The 20,213-nt window shown below is 33.9% G+C and overlaps 1 protein-coding gene across 1 annotated transcript in view; it reads right to left on the bottom strand.

Annotated features, from left to right (window-relative positions):
- Window positions 1–8,504: 8,504 nt before the first annotated feature.
- The window catches only part of LOC139490895 (transient receptor potential cation channel subfamily M member-like 2), a 69,792-nt gene continuing 58,083 nt past the window's right edge, over window positions 8,505–20,213 (bottom strand). The window contains exons 31-32 of the mRNA XM_071278029.1: window positions 12,036–12,353; window positions 8,505–10,871 (exon numbers count right to left, since the gene is read on the bottom strand). Coding sequence (XP_071134130.1) covers window positions 10,764–10,871; window positions 12,036–12,353 — 426 coding nt within the window. The 3' untranslated portion in view covers window positions 8,505–10,763. The remainder of the gene's footprint in view (window positions 10,872–12,035; window positions 12,354–20,213) is intronic.

Here is a 20,213-nt window from a genome sequence, read left to right as displayed (position 1 = left end):
GACATCTTCAAAGCGACACAGGATTGATAAGTCTAAAATGACAACGAGTTTATGAATGACGATCGACAAATGGAGACATAAAGGCCACAATCCGGCCACTGAGCAGGATTGAGTAAGAATGTATTGACTTCTATTTCACAATTCCACGAGACAGAAACGGTTATACTCTATTACACTTTCATAAAAAAAAAAAGCAATATTATTTACCTACGAAAACATGTGTTACCCAAAACGCCTCGGCCTATTTTAACTAGAAATAACATAGCTGAATGATGATCCTCAGTCAACATAAGCTCTAGATACGAACCATTTGTTTGAGACGGCAGTCTGAGATATTTGAAAGAAAAAATCTGACTCTGGTTTTTGCCTTTTAAAAACAAAAATTATGGCCGTATCTGGATTGAAAACAATAATCTTGTCCACTTTTTTGCTTTAAGAAACGAAAATTTCGAACAGAATCATTTAGCATTAAATAAACATGATGAATAAAAAAACCGGGCATATTTTTTTGGGGCGGGGTTTTGCATGTGTGACTGGAATGTCAACTTGTTTCGCCGAACTGATATATTTAATACCTTTTTTCAAGACCATACTGCAAGCAGCTGCTCAGTGGCCGGGTTGTGGCCTTTATGTCTCCATTTGTCGATCGTCATTCATAAACTCGTTGTCATTTTAGACTTATTCGTAGCCTTTGGTTAATTTGGAACCCCTCACTTCCCTTAATTTTGTTGGTTGAAACATTTGGATAAAAATTGCTTGTTTGTCTTTCTTAAATCGTGTCGGTCTTGTTGTAAATTTCATCGAAAAGCCCGGCGTATATCTGGTTTACAACAAGAAATCTGTGAGGTTATTCTAACTTAACATACAACAAACGAGAGTTTTCCATGTCTATTTTTTACTGACAATTCCCACATGTAATTATATATCAGTACATAGCTTTGGTTCCATACTATCATTTTATGAAAGACAATTAATAGGGAGAATACAGCATAAACATTTAAAATGTCCAACCCTTACACTTTACACCAACTTTAAAATATACATGCCCAAATAGGGAACCATTAAAAATATGCATTTTACACTTATTTTATGTTTTTTAGCCCCAAAAAGTCCCATTTTTCTTCAAAAAATCTTTAAAAAACTTCGCTACACCCCCTTTCTAAAATTCTGGATCCGCCCCTGCCTGTGACCATGTCCAACAGTTGTCAGTGAATTAGAAATTTTACTATAAATCTGACACAAGTTCAGTTAAGAATCTGTGACAATTTGGATTTTCCTTGTAATATTCTTAGGAAATGTCCTATAAATATAAAAAAAAGAAGATGTGGTATGATTGCTAATGAGACAACTATCCACAAGAGACCAAAATGACACAGAAATTAACAACTATAGGTCACCGTACGGCTTTCAACAATGAGCAAAGCCCATACCGCATAGACAGCTAGAAGTTTCAAATTCCTACTGCCTCATTCGCCTCCTTCATTTAAAATTACTTCATAGGCGGATCCAAAAGGGGGGAGGGGGCTAAATGTTGGACTTGATCTGTTTGTCCAAGGTTCAATATATTTTGTTTTATAATTCTCAACTCATGAACTATGCAAACATTTTTAACACTATCTTCTCATTATATTCAACAAAAAGCTCACCAGTTCTTATCTTCACATGTTTGTCAAAATGACCAATCAAATCAAAATTTTACTTACTAAATTTGCCGTGAAATATTCTAAAACATAAGTTGCCAAATATTGAAGTTCCTAACTGTTTATAATTCACAGTACCTGAATTCACTCATGTATCCCCCCCCCCTTTTTTTAGAAAAAAATTGATTGATCATATAAGGAATCACCAGAGACATATATACACATGGAATCACTGAAGTATTACTGGAGCGGCCCCCTCTTAGGCAGCCAATGGGCCCCCACTTATGAAAATTTCTAGATCAGCCACTGCTTATGAAAATTGCTGGATCCGTCACTGGCACAATTTTTAGTTTTATGTCATCGTAAGTCCAACGGGTTACTGTTGTTTTTATCCTTCATTCTTTTGACTTTTCTCAATTTATTGGATTTATGGCTGTAAATAACTACTACTTTAATTGGTATCCAGTATCGTACGGAACGAAGTATGTAGACTAAGTGTTTGTCGTGATTTAAACACGATAGTAGTGTTTCTTTCCCCTAAACATTATGAGCCGCATTGAACAGGATAGATAACCTCAGACCTCAAACAGTTACACTCTGAAACATTTTCAAGTACTTTCTATATGCTCATGTGTATTTTCTTGTTAGCATAGTTTTGTACTTGGACAGGTAATCAGAATGATCAACAATCATGTATTGGCAATGTTAATTGGTCACGTTTGTTTGACTGAACAACCAAACCAGGTAATTTTTAATTTTGATAGCCTCACATGTCATGCATGTACAATGTTAATGTATACATTCAGTCATTTTTATAACACAAGGGTTACAAATAAGAAAATCCTAAATAAGATATGCAAATCTATAATCAAGTGCCATAACTTACTGTATGAAGCACCTGTTTGTTCTGAGACTACTATAACACATATATATATGTGTGTGTAACTGTTATAGTATTCTCAGATTTGATTTAAGAATTATAAGGATTAAAGACATTTTTCAAACTCACAAACATTACCAACGGACTTTATTCAGTTAGAGAGTTAATCGCCCTGGTTTATACATCACTAACCTCTAGAAAAAAATGTTAAATTCTAAAATCATTGAGATATTTAATAATGATAAAGCTATATTACTATATAAGTCCTTCAAATTAATCTAGGTATCTGAAATTTGAAATCAAAGATGTATACACACATATATATTTACAAATTCCACCCTTATGACTCTACAAGAGATAAATATAAAACTTTTTGTAGTTGCATCTAATCCACTATCAAGGGAGATAATTTATGCCAAATAAAAAGATTAGTAATAAAATCTTTTGATGATTATATGTGCCCCTTTATGGAAAATCTTCAGACAAAGGTGAACAGCTTTAATGATTTATTTCTTCAAATAGAAAATGGAATAAATATTGGAATACATAAAATTCAGGTGAATTTGTATCTCATACTTGTATGTTACTAAAATTGAACTCGCGAAGAATGTTAAATTTCTCTAATGAATTCCATGTTTTAATTCAGTTAACATTAAATATAACTTTTTCACATGAACTTTGTCATGTTTGTTATTGTGAATTGTTCACATGAATTTCACTGAAATTAGATTGTTTTTAACATGTTTAAAGTAAATTAAGATTTTCAATGGAATACATGTCTTGCAAGGTATAAGATGTTAATAAACAATTTTAATTTTTTAATTTTTAATTTAATTTTTTTTTATGTGAATTTCACGTGAATAATCTATCGTAAAAATCATGTGAAAAATTTAATTTAACTTCATGTCACCAAAATTTGCCTGTGTAATTTACACATGTGTTACACATGCGTTTTACTATACATGTGTTACACATGCAAATATCGCATGTGTCACATGCGTTATCCAACACATGCGTGACACAGGTGTATTTCTGACACATGTGATTCACATGCGTGTGTTACGCATGTGAACGCATGTGTACAACACATGATTCCCATGCGTGGCAAGAAACATGTGTATTACGCATGTAACACATCTGTGACACATGCGTTTTTAGGCACATGCGTGACACATGTGTGGCATTTTTGCCCTAGTAGTAAATCATTTGTTTTTGCATATGTTTTAATTATCTAAATATTGACAAATAGCCTTTCACGTTTCCCCCATTAAAAGTTATCACAAACAATATAATTTGAAATATCCCATATGTTGTACTGATATGTACGTTTTTGCATGGCAAATAATGGCCGGAAGTCACGTTTGGTTATCAGCCTTCGGGGTCAATTAATGTCGATATCAGCCCTCGAAATCCATATCGAGCCCCCGAGTTTAACTTCTGGCAACCTGTCAATCAAAATCTATTTGTAAACCAGTAAACATCCGAAGCAGCAAAACGATCAGGAGAGGTTTTTGACAGATCAAATGACGATGCATGTAAATTCATACAAAAAAATAAAAAATGACATCACAAAAGAAATAAAGAAAGTTACGAATCTGCTGTAGTAGAAAGAAAGTAAAAATCAACAGTGGAAATCACATAAGTTCCCGTAAAATTTTGACGTCATAAAGAATTTAGAAAATATATGACGCCACGCTGAAAGTGATTGTTGTACGACATCGAAAGTTCAAGCAGAACATATTTCCAAATCATAGTAGCGATATGGTATTCTTCCGTAGCATTAATTGGAAATGTAACATTTTAAAAGTCGTTTAATGTTTACAATTCTGAGAATCAGTATACTTATTGTTAATTGTTCTGTTATCCGGCGTGACGTAGCAGCCGTTAGTTACAGCATCCGGGCATCACTGTAGATCGGCTTTTTCCTAGATACTCCAATCACCGCTAATGGTCAGTGGTAATACCCGAGGGTAAGTTAATTGAGATAGCACTTTACATTTATTAATTAAGGTGTAAACAATAATTAGATGACATACAATTATTTTGATAAGCTAGATAGTGTGGCACAAGGTCGTTATATAGTACCAAATTAGTGTTAATTAACAGTGATGAATGCCCATACAAGTTCCCTGTAGGTGTTTGGAAAAATAACCCATCATGTTGACCAAGTACTCAGGAAGCAATCTCTTTGCATTCATTAATGAGATGGTTTACTATGTAATATTTTAGCTGCACGATTTTTTGCTTAATAGTTGTTATTGACTTTATTTAAGCTGTAAGTAACTGCGAGTACGCTGAGATCTGACTTTAGTGTATTAATGTTGTTAGGATCTACAACTACCCAGTTACGTCCATTATGTGTTTTGTTCGATGTATTTCTTTTTGTATCCATCTTATGAGTGAGGCCTTTTTCAACTGATTTTTATAGTTCGTTCTTATGTTCTATTGTTACACTTCTGTCCTAGGTTAGGTTAGGTTTGGAATCCAGCTCACATGTTAAACCCCACCATATTCTGTATGTATGTGCCTGTCTTAAGGATGTACTTAGGTGAGGTTTTGGAATTTGTGTCAAATGTTCGGACTCCTTGGTGTTTTTCCATACAATACAATGTAAAATATTTTGCCCCACAACACCTATTTATTTTTTCATATAAGACTTAATAGCTCATGAAAGGTCATTTACCAAAATTTTAGAAGATTCTTGATTTTCTTTCTTTTGTTTTGATACCCAAATAATATCAATGCAAATATAAGGTAAAAGTCCGAGTCAGCCTTTTCCCGCCATATTTTAAATCTCAAATATCACGAAAAGGAGGTCCATGATCTATCAATATTCTAAGCTTATCTTTATCCTTAATGGATGCTCTACCAGCTTATAGTATCAATTTTAAATTCTTAATTTATTATTTTTCACCTTACCTCACCTAAGTACATCCTTAAGTCAACAGCCTGTAATTCAGTTGTTGTCATTTGTTGCTGTGTTACATATTGTTTTTCGTTCATTTTTTTGTAAACAAATTATGCCATTATTTTTCTCGTTTGAATTGTTCAACATTTGTCATTTCAAGGCCTTTTATAGCAGACTATGCGGTTTGGGCTTTACTCATTGTTGAAGGTCATACGATGTCCTATAATTAATAATTTCTTTGTCATTTGTTCTCTTGTAAAAAAGTTGTTTCAATGGCAATCATACCACATCTTTCTTTTATATTTGTTACGTTTGTATGTCCTTTCCTCATTTACATTTTCCCCACAATTTTGTCTGTTTAATTAGGTAGGTTTTCCAACACCCCATTCGAAACTTCTCTCTCTTTTATAGAGACTTTTCATTGAAATCAAGTCTACAATATACAATATCTGTTATTTCTGATTGTTAAACTTAGGTAAAAGTAGGCTGACAGGTAAAGTTGAAGAAATACAAAAACTATACTGATGTGTAATAGACCTTTAAAGTAATTCCAAAGAGCTTGCTAATTTTGATTTGAAAAAATAAAAGGAACTGATGAGGATAAAATTTAATTCGTATCCCTACACCTACATACATACATAGGCATAAAAACATTACAAAAATCAGCATTATATTAATTTTTATGCATTTGAAATAATATGGCTTTCCATTCCACAATTAGTTTCGATCAAATCTTATAACAGTTGTTTCAAGAAATAGGCTCAACTTCTTTCCAATAAAATAGCACATTGTTAACATTCTCACTCAAAAGATGTCCAAAACATTTGTTACTAGATATAGGAAGAAGTGGTGTGATTGCCAATGAGACAACTCTCCATCCAAATAACAATTTATAAAAGTGAACCATTATAGGTCAATGCACGGCCTTCAACCGAACAATAAGCTCCAAAGGGCCCCAAAATTACAAGTGTAAAACCATTCAAACAGGAAAACCAACGGTCTAATCTATATAAAAAACGAGAAACGAAAAACACGTATAAATTACATAAACAAACGACAACTACTGTACATCAGATTCCTGTAGACTACTATAGATAAGGTGAAGATCTAATGTTTATTTATGCAATATCAACCATATAAAATAGCATTTATGCCCCAAAAAGAATGTTTGTCAAATATTATTCTGAGCTATCAAATGATAGAAGGGATAGGATGGCAAGCAATATGATAATGATAATGATAATGATGATGATGATGATGATGATGATGATGAAAATGATGATAATGATGATGAAAATGATATAATTCACAACAAAACAAATACATCAGACAATATTCATATCATTTATTTTTCAAGAAAATCTGAGGTAAAACTGCTAATAAATGTAAAATCTGTGTATAAAATGACAAATTTTCCTGGTTTTAAAAAGCACATTAATATAATATACATTAAAAATTACATTTGATATTGATAACATGTAAAACTTGTACAACTAAATGGAAGTCATATTTATGTTAAACAATAGACCAACATGTGAGCTGTGATGGATAGAAATCGACCTTATGCAATTGTACGTTTACTTGTACATGTATAAAACTTATCTTGGAACATACAATTCTGAAATATATGATGAATTCAGGTATAATTTGTATGGTTCTTTTATCAACTCAATTTTCAAACAGTTACAGACTAAGTATGCATAATTTGTTATAACCCCAAATATGTTAACAGATTGTTATTTATTGGCACATGGTCGATTTCTATCTAACCCAGCTTATGTGTAAATGTTCCAGACCATATCAGTATTTGGACCATACCCTTACGGTTAGGACCGTATATGTATACTCGTACAGTCCGACCATATGAATATACATGTATGGTCCAGTAGCTGACCATACATGATATTGGATCATATGGGTTAAATTTAAACAAACATTTATGACAATCTTTATTTTAAATTTTACACAAATTATTAAATTATTAAAATTAGATGGATAATGGATAAAATGAACAAACCAACAAGTGAAATTAAATATTTGATTACTTGTATATCTGAATCCTATTTTGGTACTCTTGCTCAAGGTGACACATGCTACCACAAGTAACATAATATTTTTTTACATTTACATGTTTGAAGTTCATGCATGTTCCTTTGCATTAGCACTTTTTTGTAAAGTTGCTAAATATTCTAAAACAATTGTCCTCCCATATGATTATGTTTACTTCCCATTTTTATATCAATTTGAGAGTTAAGTTATGTTGATCTGTTCTATGCATTTGTATCTAATAAACTTGACCATCTTCTTAATATTAGTCAGACTGTACAAATACAGTCCAACCGTATGAGTATTTTGAAAAAGTACACATACGGTCCAGCGTACGGTCCAAATACTCATACCTTCTGGAACATAAACATTCTAAAACCATTTGTGTCCATAAAAAATTATACATAATAATTCTACCAATCACATATCCGCTCGGATATAATATGTGTAGATCACTATACATTTTCTTGAACTATGAAATTTATTTGTAAAAGCTTAGAAACATGTAGAAGATAAAGCTATTTTGCATGAACCAAACACTTGTTGAATGAATATAAGAATGATAGATGTGGGATCGATATCAATGAGAGACAATTTAAAAAGACACACAAACTAAAAGACCTCTAGACACAAACTAGTGTGGATTCAGTTATTTTTCGTTGGTACCAATTTTCGGGGATTCAGGAAAACTTGCTTTTTTGGTGGCATTTTATTTCGTGGTTTAGACAATCTCTGCGCACATGGCTTATAGAAAATTTGTCATTCGTTGAATGTTTGAATTCGTGGTTCACCTGTACCCATGAAACCGATGAAAATAGGTATCTAAAAAAGAATAATGAATCCAGAGTAGAAGACACATGTTTATATACATGTATATTTATACATATATATCAAAATTTAAATATTTTTTTAAAATATGAAAAGTAACAACAATGGCTTATTTTGTGACATTTTTCACAAGTGAGACAATAAATGGTATCGGGACTGTAATTCAATGTACATAAGTTTTAGAAAATCGATACATTCGTTTTAACCCTATTATGATAAAACAAATTAACATTTTCCCTTTCATTGCATCATTTAATGGTTATCTTCTTCTCCCCTTTGCACTTTTACAAATTACAAGTAAACCAGACAAATTAAAAGGTGTAACATTTGTAGATGTGTAGTATATTTATACGATTAAAACTAAAAATATATCTATATAATAAAGCTTGAGGTAGGTATATACATTTTAATGGTTGAGGTAGCGAAGATGAGGTATAAAAGTAAAGTAGTATGTATCCTGTTTTGTTGAGTCGTTATCCTATTGTTAGCAAGTTAATAGTGTGGTTAGGATTGCTTGCTTGCGTTGTTTGTATCAATGTTTGCTCAAGTATTTTCCTGAAGATTGACATCTGCAAACATTATAATAAGGCAGCGTTCAACTTGTATACATCATATTAACATTTGAATTTCACATAATTAAATTTATCTATATACAGGTATAACTCCATCTACTTATATTTTTGCAGATGTCAATCTTAATTCCAAACATTGATGCGAATAAAGCAAGCCAGCAAACAAATTGTTTTACTTGCTAGCATCAGGATAAAAGCTTTAATTTGTTATTTGAGATTCGATTATTTGCATCAAAACATACACAGGTATTGACTAATTTTCTTACAACTGGTCAATTCAAACTGAGTTGAACCTGTTTAACTTTATTTTTTGTCTTTCTTGAAATGAAATACTGAAAATGCAAAAATTATTGGTAGTTTTTTATGAATTCAAATAACAGGACTGGGTGATTTAATCATTTAACCTCAAGTTTCCAAAAATATTTTATGGAAACTTCAAACTAAAAAAGAATGGTCTTTGAAAACATTTTCACTGCAAAGTTTAATTTCCTACTAATGTCAAATTCAATTGATCATTTTCCCCCCTTTCCTATAAAATCACTGTGACTTACTATGATTTGATGGTGTTACACCTTACTATAGTTGACTTTACAATAATTCCTAGACTTTCAGCAATTAAGGTCCCATACCTGATTTTTTTTTCATTAAAGCAAGTCATAATATTTATTAGGAATAGACCACTTGCAAGAAAATTTGTTAATACTTACATAATTTCAAATTTAAATGTAAACCAACTACTTTGATTCATGAACAATGAATATTTACAAAAATAAAGAATACAACTTTGGTTATGTTTGTGAATTTATCTAGGAAAAATAATTCATAACTAAATGAAGTTGGTGTTATTTTTAAAATTAAATTGACATGAAATTTTTAATAGCTCTGCTTTTTGAAAGAAAGTGACTACAAAAGAAAGCTTACAGTAGTCTAATCATTAATTAAAACTTTTATTTTCACAAGTGTTGTCAAAAATCTCTCGCAATACAACATTACATGGTTTATTGAAAGTTCAAAGTTATTTTTTTATCCTGACGATCCAGGCTAGAACACTGACAATTACATAAACATGAACTCTAAAGAGGTTCTTGTCATGTCGTTTACTTTTGTTGGTATCATTTGTCGTAGATTGTGGAAAAATTATATGTTTCTTGTTATATCAATACAATTTTAATGTTTTGTCAAAGTCTAGATACAAACCCTAAAAAAAAGTGAACTACATTAAACATTTGAATTACCTCTACCCACAAATTTTCCAAAAATTTGTAACCAGTGAATAACAATTATTCCACAGTAGTTAACATATTAAATCCTTTAGAGGTTTACTGATTAAAACACAGTACAATGTCCTGTTTTTAGAGCGCAGTTATAGACTAGAAAGAAATCATTTTGAATACATAAAAACACAACGATCTTACTTAGGATAGGTACACAATATATATTCATATAAATCCTGCAGGAGTTGGTTTTTAAAACATTTAAAAACTCTTAAATGATGCAAAAATATGGAAATAATGAATTAATGAATAAGTGAATACATTATTTAAAACTCTTAATGATGTAAAAATATCAATGAATCGATTAACTAATGAATTTTTTATTATGTTGAATTTAAATGTATGGTTAGTTGAGTTATGAATGATTTATAAAATTTATAAAATTTATGATATTTCATACCTAGCACCCAGCACTATTCTTTTAAAAAATTGATAAATGGAATGTCATGAATAAGGCAACTATCTGTGTGTAAAAATATTTTGAATCATATTTTTTCGCCTGTAAATTTCGTTGGTGAAATATTCATTTGACAACTTGGGATATTTCAGCAAGTTATAATTATTTTCATCATATATGCACTATTAGATTTCTTTGGTTTATTTTTTACATAACTATCAAAAATAGGCATCCTGAATTTTAGCAGCTTCCTGGACAATTACACCTTCATTTCCGTATATCCTGACATTCGGAGAAACTTCTTTCCACATTACTTTGTTGGAGTCCTGTAAACAAAAACAAATTGTTGAATAAGTTCAGATAAATATCTTGGACCAATATATTATTTAGTCCAAGTCAATCAATATACACTATATGTAACAGTAAAAAAAAACAATGGCTTTTATATAATACCTGTTCTGATCATTTTGATAAATTTTGATAAAACACATATTGATAACATGTCTTTTGTGTAATTTCCCAACATATCCATTTGGAACATTACATTAAGAATTTTCCGTTATAATCAGAAACCAATTCTTCTACTTTATTACAGCTGACTAAAATACTTATCATTCTTATTCACACTAAATAGTTAAATTTTCAAGGAGATAATCATAAATATAATTATGAACAGGTTGCATTGTAAAATGTACTTTATTATCTCTTGCACGTTAAAGACACCCTTGTAGATTTAGAAAAGGAGCAGGCCAATGCCGCTACAAAGTAGCACTGGCACCTGCAAAGTAGAAAGGGATTAATATAAGTTGCAATAACTTGTTTCCCAATCCATTATAAATAAATGTTTAAACTAATATACTTAAGAATAAGCCTGTCCCAATAGTAGTACACTACACTAAAAATCTTTTCAAGATAAAGCAGGTGTGATTTTTTAATTTGAATATATTGTCTAAACGAAATGCACCATGAAATAACTGTGTTCTTAGGTCTAGCATATGGAATGAAATTATATAATAAAGAAACAGCTGTTCTTATAAATAAACGTTTCCTCAATTAAATTGTGAAATATTTTAGTTTTAGAACAAGAATGTGTCCTCAGTACACGAATGCCCCACTCACACTATCATTTTCTATGTTCATTGGACCGTGAAATTGGAGTAATATCTCTAATTTGGCATTAAAATTAGAAAGATCATATCATAGGGAACATGTGTACCAAGTTTGAAGTCGATTGGACTTCAACTTCATCAAAAACTACCTTGACCAAAAACTTTAACCTGAAGCGGGACAGACGGACGAACGGACGGACGGACAGACGGATGGACGGACGGACGGACGAACGGACGCACAGACCAGAAAAAATAATTCCCCCCTACTATCGTAGGTGGGGCATAATAAAAATGGATAATTACCACGTTGGTCACTGTTTACATCTTATTCAGAAGAAATAAATCTAAGAATTCTTTATTTATTTTGGTAATTAAACTTACATCTGGTAATTTGATATCGTATATATCTCCAGCATCGTAATGGAAATTCCAAACTTCTGCTTCTATCCAGGCATTATCTGTGTTTCTGGGATCATCAATATATCCTTTATATACTTGAGAGGCACTGAATCCTGTTGAATCTATATCAGTCTTTTTAGAACTAGATTTTGACATGGCTGTAAAAGTTGGAACAATGTTGGCAGCTGCGGCACTGTTCAGACAGGGATGTGAAGTTGAACGAGTCAGATTGGTTCCTGGGATCTTAGGTCCTAAATTAGTGATGCTGCCAAGATTTAGTTCTGCAAACTGGGAAAAATACTAAAAACAAAAATATATCTCAAGCATCAAATCATGTCAATATTAAAACTACCAAAAGTTTTACATGCAGTGTAAATTCTTATTGGTGAACCAACCACAACTTTAATAAATACAAAATTTATTATAGGCCATGGTGCACTTCAAATTTACTCTGACAACAAATTACAGCAAAACTATATATATTTTGATAGATTGTCCATAAATGTCATATTTGAGTGATGTCCAGTATATTAGATATTTTCTGTTCCTGCAAATCTGAATGTGGTAAGTGTATCTTAAAACTTTTTAATAAGAAAATTTTATCAATTTTTCATGTTCTTACATATGTGACGGTAGTCACTTTACTGTTAGTCCTTAAATATTTCAGGGGTTTGGTTAACTTTCTTTTCTTTTATTCTATCTCCGTTTTATTAATTACTCTTGTAGATCCGGCCATTTTGTTTTCCCCCGCCGGGCCACTTCCGGTGTCCCGGTAGCCCGGCCAGGCCTATGACGTCATTTTGGGGATAGAAATACGTAAGCTCTAGGGTTTGGGGGAGTGCACTTTTGGGATTTGAACGCTAGTAAATAGTTGACTTTATTATATTCTACATTTTATCTAAAACAATATATCTTACTAACCAGGTAAGGACTCAACCGTAAACTTGACCATTCGTATTCTAAGTATTTATATCTTATTGAAATGTATAGTAAATGTGAACTACAAAATACATGCATGTAAAAAGCACGTAATAAAACATATATAGACTTTAATAATCGTCAGTTTATTAGAGAACCTGGGAAAACATTACACTAATCTGTTACAAATTGGGGGCTCGTCCGTCGATAAATTTACGATTTTAAAAGCAAAACAACAACAAATATATAAATTTCAATCAGGAAATTTGAATTGTGAAGATTTTATTTTGAAAATTAGCACAAATGGCTTCCGCAAGGAGGGTTTTTGACTCCGTTGGGTCTAGTTTTAAGCGACTTTTTAGTCCTAGTTATTTTGAACTAAACCCGGAAAGTAACAAACAAAATACAGTAGAAAATCAAGAAACAAACAAACCAAAATGTGTTGAAATGGTTGATATGAATACAAGAAATAAAGGCTTACCTGAATTAAGAGCAACTGAATCAGCAGTTAGTCCAATCCAAAGTTATGAAAATGAAATTTTTGTTCAAACAGCACACACATCCAATGATGTTTCGGATGAAAATACTTGCACACAAACAAACTTCGAAGCTCAACAATATCACAATTCAGCTTCAGATAGTGAGAACACTAAATTATTGACTCCGATAAGCATTCTCAATAAGAATGACAGTACACAAAATTCATTCCATTGTCGTGAAATCACAAATTCTGAACCCACATTCCTTGACACGCCGTCTTTTGAAACAGAAACACCACACTATAGTGAAATTGAGAGACAAACATATCATACACATAATTATGATGATGAGTATTCTAAACGGGCAAATGTGTCCATACACCACGACAAACATGCCAACTTTTCACGTCAAACATGTCCGCCACACGTTGGAAATGACGTCGTTCATTCAATATTTAACCCTTATCACGTGACACCCTCAAATTACGGAGGCTCTATTGGGGAACGTGAAAACAGACAACTATATACAAATGATCCAAATATGGATGAAATGAAAGAACATCCTTTCAACACACAAGAACGTTTGTTTTATTAACAATGCAATAAAAACAAAGTACAAGTACCTGATGAATATTCATCAGAATTAAAAACAAAAACTGTCAGCAGTAATGAGAAAATGGGGTATTTTGACCCTAAAGAAAACACAAATATCACAAATAGAATACAAGAAATGACAAATGCAAAAGGCACTGCCAAACATAATGTACATGGTCCTGAATATGAGGTACCTGAATACCAACCAAACACTACGTACCAAAATAAGAACAAAATGAGTAGCAACTATAACTCAATGACAAAAATAAATCACCAAACACCTGATATGAATAGACAATTATTTTCAAGGGACCAGGGCAATACGGCTCTGAATTATAGAGATCAAACACAAACCAGACAACACGCAAATGATAATTGTCATTTTGATCAGACTAGATATAGTAATGAAGCAACTCACAATAAAAATTACAACCCTATTCAAACAGGTTGCACAACTGACACAGAATTTCAAACTAATAAACATAGGGAGTATCCACCTTATTTAAAGGAAAAAATAAACAAGAGGGAACAGTCCCCTGTAAATCTTTCAACACTACCTGGCTCTTGGTCTAGTAAACACAAACGAAAAGAAAAGGACCCCGACACATACAATGGGGTAAACGTTGAATGGCTCGACTATATCTGCCATTTTGAGCAGGTCGCTATGTGGAATGAATGGACTGATCAAGAAAAAGCAGCACAACTCTCAATTTGTCTCCGCGGAAATGCTCAGCGAGTTCTAAGCGAACTAACCAAGAGTGAGTTGTCAGACTACAACAAGCTGAGATCTGCTTTAACGCAACGTTTTTGCCCTCCTGAGCGCGAAACAGCCTTTCGTTGTGAATTCAGAACGCGCAGAAGGAGCCGAGATGAGTCGGCTGCCGAGTACGGGTACTCTTTAAAGAGATTAGCCAGTCATGCATATCCTCAAATTCCAATGAGCATGCGTGAGTCACTGGTTATTGAGCAATATGTTTCCGGGTTAGGTAATGCGGAATTAAAGCGTCACGTACAGTTCTCACACCCTTCCACTCTAGATAAGGCAATATCGCTTGCCGTAGAATTTGAAGCCTTTGAAGTGACACAAAACTCACAATACCGCAAGCCTAAACCAGAGGAAGCTGTTAATATATATGCAGTACAAAATACACATGCATTTGAAACAATCAAAAATACACATGTTGAACCAAGTATTTGGGAGTTACCTGATTCTGTTAAAGCTATTCAACAAACACTGGCAAATTTTACGCAAGGTCAACAGTCAGATTTCAATCAGGGCAATAACACAAGACCAAGAGAAAATAAAATTCCAATATGTTACACATGTCAAAAAGAAGGTCACATAAGTAGAAACTGCCCAGAAGCACCTTACAGGAGACAGGACAACAATAACTACAATAGGAATAGAAGGGCTAACAACCAGAGACAACCACAAAACACTCATTCAGATGATTTAAAATAGGACGGACTGTACTCGAGGCCGAGAGTTCAGTCCCTTTTAAAATTGATATGGAAAAACAAATAAAAGGGCCTTTAATTGTTAGATTATCTGCTATTTCAAATAACTGTTGGTTTGCTAATGTTGAAATTGGTGGTTTAGACACTAATATGTTAATTGACACTGGATCAGCAGTGACATTAATTTCGAAAGATAATTATGATGAAATAAAATGTGACAAATCAAAATTAATTAAAGTTACTTCAACATTAGCAACCGCTGACGGGGAACCATTGACAGTATTGGGGGAAACTAAACTGTCAATAACACTAGGGTGTAAAACTTTCATAAATTCTGTGATTGTGGCAGAATTAGGGGGTATGCCAGGCATTTTAGGCTTGGATTTTTTGTCCAGAAATGCATTTGTTATAGACACTGGGAAGGGGAGGTTATGCTCTCCACTTGTTGATGTTCAACTAATTAGAGAGGGTAGTCTTGACATCCGATGTGCAAGAGTACACTTAGCGGAAACTGTTCACATTCCTGCACACTGTGAAATGTTCGTTACCGGGAAAATTCGGGGTCATTTTCCAAGTACTTAAGATGGCTGTTTAGAGCCATTAGATAGATTCAGGGGTGGTGAACATGTTATAATACCAAAGTCACAAACCGATACAACAAAAACAAATATAGTCTTTTCTATAATGAACCCCACACCAAATCTGAAAATCTTAAAGAAAAATATACAGGTGGCCACGGTACACCCTGTCGAACAGATACTCTCTGGTCAATTTGGACAGAAAGAGAAAGTAAGTTATGGAGATAGATGCGGATTTGAAAAACGAATCTCCTCAATACGACCGGAAGTCAGTCCTGACCTTCCTGCACATTTGCAGCCGTTGGTAGACAATTCATCTAAAAAACTAACACCTGACCAGCGCGCTGCACTAACTACCGTCATTAAAAAATATTCCGACATTTTTATGGAACCGGATGGGATACTTGGACAAACTAATCTTTTCGAGCACACTATCGATACGGGAGATGCGAAGCCGATAAAACTCCCTCCGCGCCGACTACCTATACACATGAGGGAGATTGCAGAGACAGAAATTGAGAAAATGTTGGAACAAGACATAATAGAGCACAGTAACTCTCCTTGGGCAGCACCAATTGTACTCGTGAAGAAGAAAGATGGCGCCACGCGCTTCTGTGTGAACTACAGAAAATTGAATGCCATTACGCGCAAGGACGCCTATCCACTCCGGCGCATCGACGAGTCACTAGATTCACTTGCGGGCACCAAGTACTTTTGTTCCATGGACATGGCCAGTGGGTATTTGCAAATGAAGATGAACGAAAAAGATAAACAAAAGACCGCATTTGCCACTCACAAAGGACTTTTTCAATTTAAATGTATGCCGTTTGGCCTAGCTAACAGCCCTGCAAGTTTTGAACGTCTCATGGAAATCGTCCTGAGCGGAATGCAATTGGAGAGATGCCTTGTGTATCTTGATGATGTAATTGTCTTTGGGAAATCTTTTGATGAAACTTTACAAAACTTGACAACTGTTTTCCATCGATTCCAGTCAGCAAACCTAAAACTTAAACCAAAGAAATGTGCCCTCTTTGAAGAAGAAGTGTCCTATTTGGGTCACGTCGTTTCTAAGGAAGGAGTTAAGTGTAACCCTGAAAAATTAGACACTGTATCCAGCACTGGCCAGCTCCGGAAAATGTGTCTGATGTCCGTTCGTTTCTAGGCATAGCATCCTACTACCGCAAGTTTATAGCCAATTTTTCAACAATATCTTTTCCACTTACACAACTAACGAGAAAAGACCAGAAATTTGTCTGGTCTGACAAGTGTGCAAACGCTTTTCTTACTTTGAAGAATGCGCTTACTTCCGCTCCAATTTTGGCTTATCCTACCCGGAACGATCGATTTATTTTAGACACGGACGCTAGTGCCTATGGCATTGGCGCTGTCCTATCACAAGTTCAAGACGGAGAGGAAAAAGTTATTGCGTACGGTAGCAAAACTCTCTCTAGGTCACAAATGAGATATTGCACAACTTATCGAGAACTTTTGGCAGTCGTGGTATTCGTAAAACTATTCAAACATTTCCTGTACGGACGTAACTTTCTTATCCGTACTGACCATTCCTCCCTTACATGGTTGAAAAACTTTAAAGAACCAAAGGGAATGGTGGCACGCTGGATATCCTCCCTTGACACGTATGATTTTGACATAAAACACCGAAAAGGGGCATTACATGGCAATGCAGACGCCCTGTCTCGGCGCCCAAGACGAAGATGTCAGAGGAGTACCTGTTTACAGTGCAGCGCTAATAACAATGCAGGCAACTGTCCTGTATCAGTCATCTCTAAGCACGACAAAACGCTAAATAATTCCAATCAAACAAAACATGTATCTGATGACTCTGATGTCAACACTTCGGTTGACTTCCAAGAATCAAACTGGACACAACAATGGAGTACAACCGAATTAAAACAATACCAACATGAAGACAAAACAATCAGTTCAATGCTTTCGCTTCGGCAAATACATGGTAAAGAAAAGCCTCATATAAGCACACCTGACCAAGATCTTAGTACTTTGTTAAAACAATGGGAGTTGCTCGATGTAATTGACGACATTCTGTACAGACGATGGGAAAATAGTGATGGAACATCATATCAGCAACTGGTTGCGCCAAAGAGAATTCGGGGTGAAATTTTGCGTCTTCTACATGACTGTAGAACAGCAGGGCACTTTGGTCGCGATAGAACTCTAGCGAAAGTCAGAGCAAGGTTTTATTGGCCGGGAATGACTACAGAAATAACACGATGGTGTCAGACGTGTCTCTTATGCCAGCAAAGAAAACCGGGCCCGGGTCTAGGCAAATCTCCCATGCAACATAGAAATGTTTATAGACCCATGGAATGTATCTCAATAGATCTAATGGGTCCACTACCAATTACAGACCATTCAAACCAGTACATCATGGTAGTTTCCGATTACTTTACCAAGTGGACTGAGGCGTACCCTCTCAAAGAACACTGTGCTCAGACAGTGGCCGATAAGCTCGTAACAGAATTTATTTCTCGGTTCGGGGCGCCATGCCGTATACATACTGATCAGGGACGTGAGTTCGAGTCCAAACTATTCGCAAGTATGTGAGATCTATTGGAAATCGAGAAAACTAGAACCATTCCCTATCACCCACAGTCAGACGGTATGGTAGAGCGCTACAATAGGACCCTTCAACAAATTTTATCAATGTTCCTTAATGAAAATAAAGATGATTGGGATAGCCACCTCCCTTATGTTACTATGGCAAACAGCGCATGTACCCACGAAAGTACAAAATGCAGTCCAAATTTACTAATGCTCGGACGCGAAATATCTTTGCCAATTGATATCTTAACCGGGTCAAACCAAGATGAAATTTCTAGTTTCTGTCCAAACCTATACATTGAATGGATGCAGGACGCCATGCAAAGAGCTTTTGATAAAGTTCACGAAAATTTGCAGTCAAGTTTTCATAGACAGAAAAAATACTATGATTGTAAACTAAAACACCGACAATTTGAAATTGGGAATAAAGTTCTCAGATGGTATCCCCCAAAAGCAAACAAAAAACTGGAATTGGGTTGGATTGGTCCCTACAAAATTAGTAGAAAATTGTCTGATATAACCTACGAAATTAAGGATTGTAAAAAATTCAAAGCTTAAAGTGGTCCATGTTGACCATTTAAAAGCACTTTACACACGTGATGATACATCTGATGCTCCAGTTCAAGAAGAACCATTAACAGAACAAACATTAGATCAATCAATTTGGATTGATTACACAGTTGACAATATCACTGATATACAAGATGAAAATGTTCACAACGTTGAAACGAAACCAGCTTCTCCTAAGTATAGTAGTCGGGGAAGACAGATAAAACCTCCAATAAAGTTTTCGCCATATTAACATACATCATAATACAAATTCTTTTTATTAAAAGGAGGGGGGTAGTTATTTATTTGAAATGCGAAAATACATACAAGTACAAACTATACATATTCTCTTTTACCCAACATAATAAATTTACACTCTAAATATACTATGTATTTATATATATACTCGTTGATATGTATTTAACAAGAGCATAACCATAACTTTGCATGAATACATGCTTTTGTGATTCTGAACAAGTGTTCAGATCATTTATTAGCACATATTTTATATGTTTTCTTTTGTTATTACTTAATTAAGGATGTACAGTATTCCGGTATACGCACATGAACAATTTTTTGCCATGGGTATTTACGTACTTTCGGTACTACGGGTAACCGGATGCTGTGGTTAAATCGATTAATGTGGATCGATATATAGAGAACGTTGAATTGGTCAATGTGTACCAATGTAACACGGCTTATAAATAGTCAGGGTGGGCATGTTCTATTATACGGCAATTTGTTGGCCATGGACTCTTAGTTTTCGGCTACGTTGATAGAGACATGTACACTTGTACTAAATAAACAATGTTGCTTTAAAATGACTGGCCAATGTGGGCCATGTCAAAATTGTCAAGAGTAATATTTAATTTGACATAATATATATATTCCTTTAGTTTATTTTTATTTAAAAGGCGGAGATGTGCTAATCGATTGACTGAATAATTTGATCAGTAAAAACAAATGCATTAATTTATACATTGTCACCTAAAAAATTTTGGTTC

This window comes from Mytilus edulis, chromosome 10 (assembly GCF_963676685.1).
Source record: "Mytilus edulis chromosome 10, xbMytEdul2.2, whole genome shotgun sequence".
NCBI lineage: Eukaryota > Metazoa > Mollusca > Bivalvia > Mytilida > Mytilidae > Mytilus > Mytilus edulis.
This window is presented reverse-complemented; position numbering and strand designations above follow the sequence as displayed.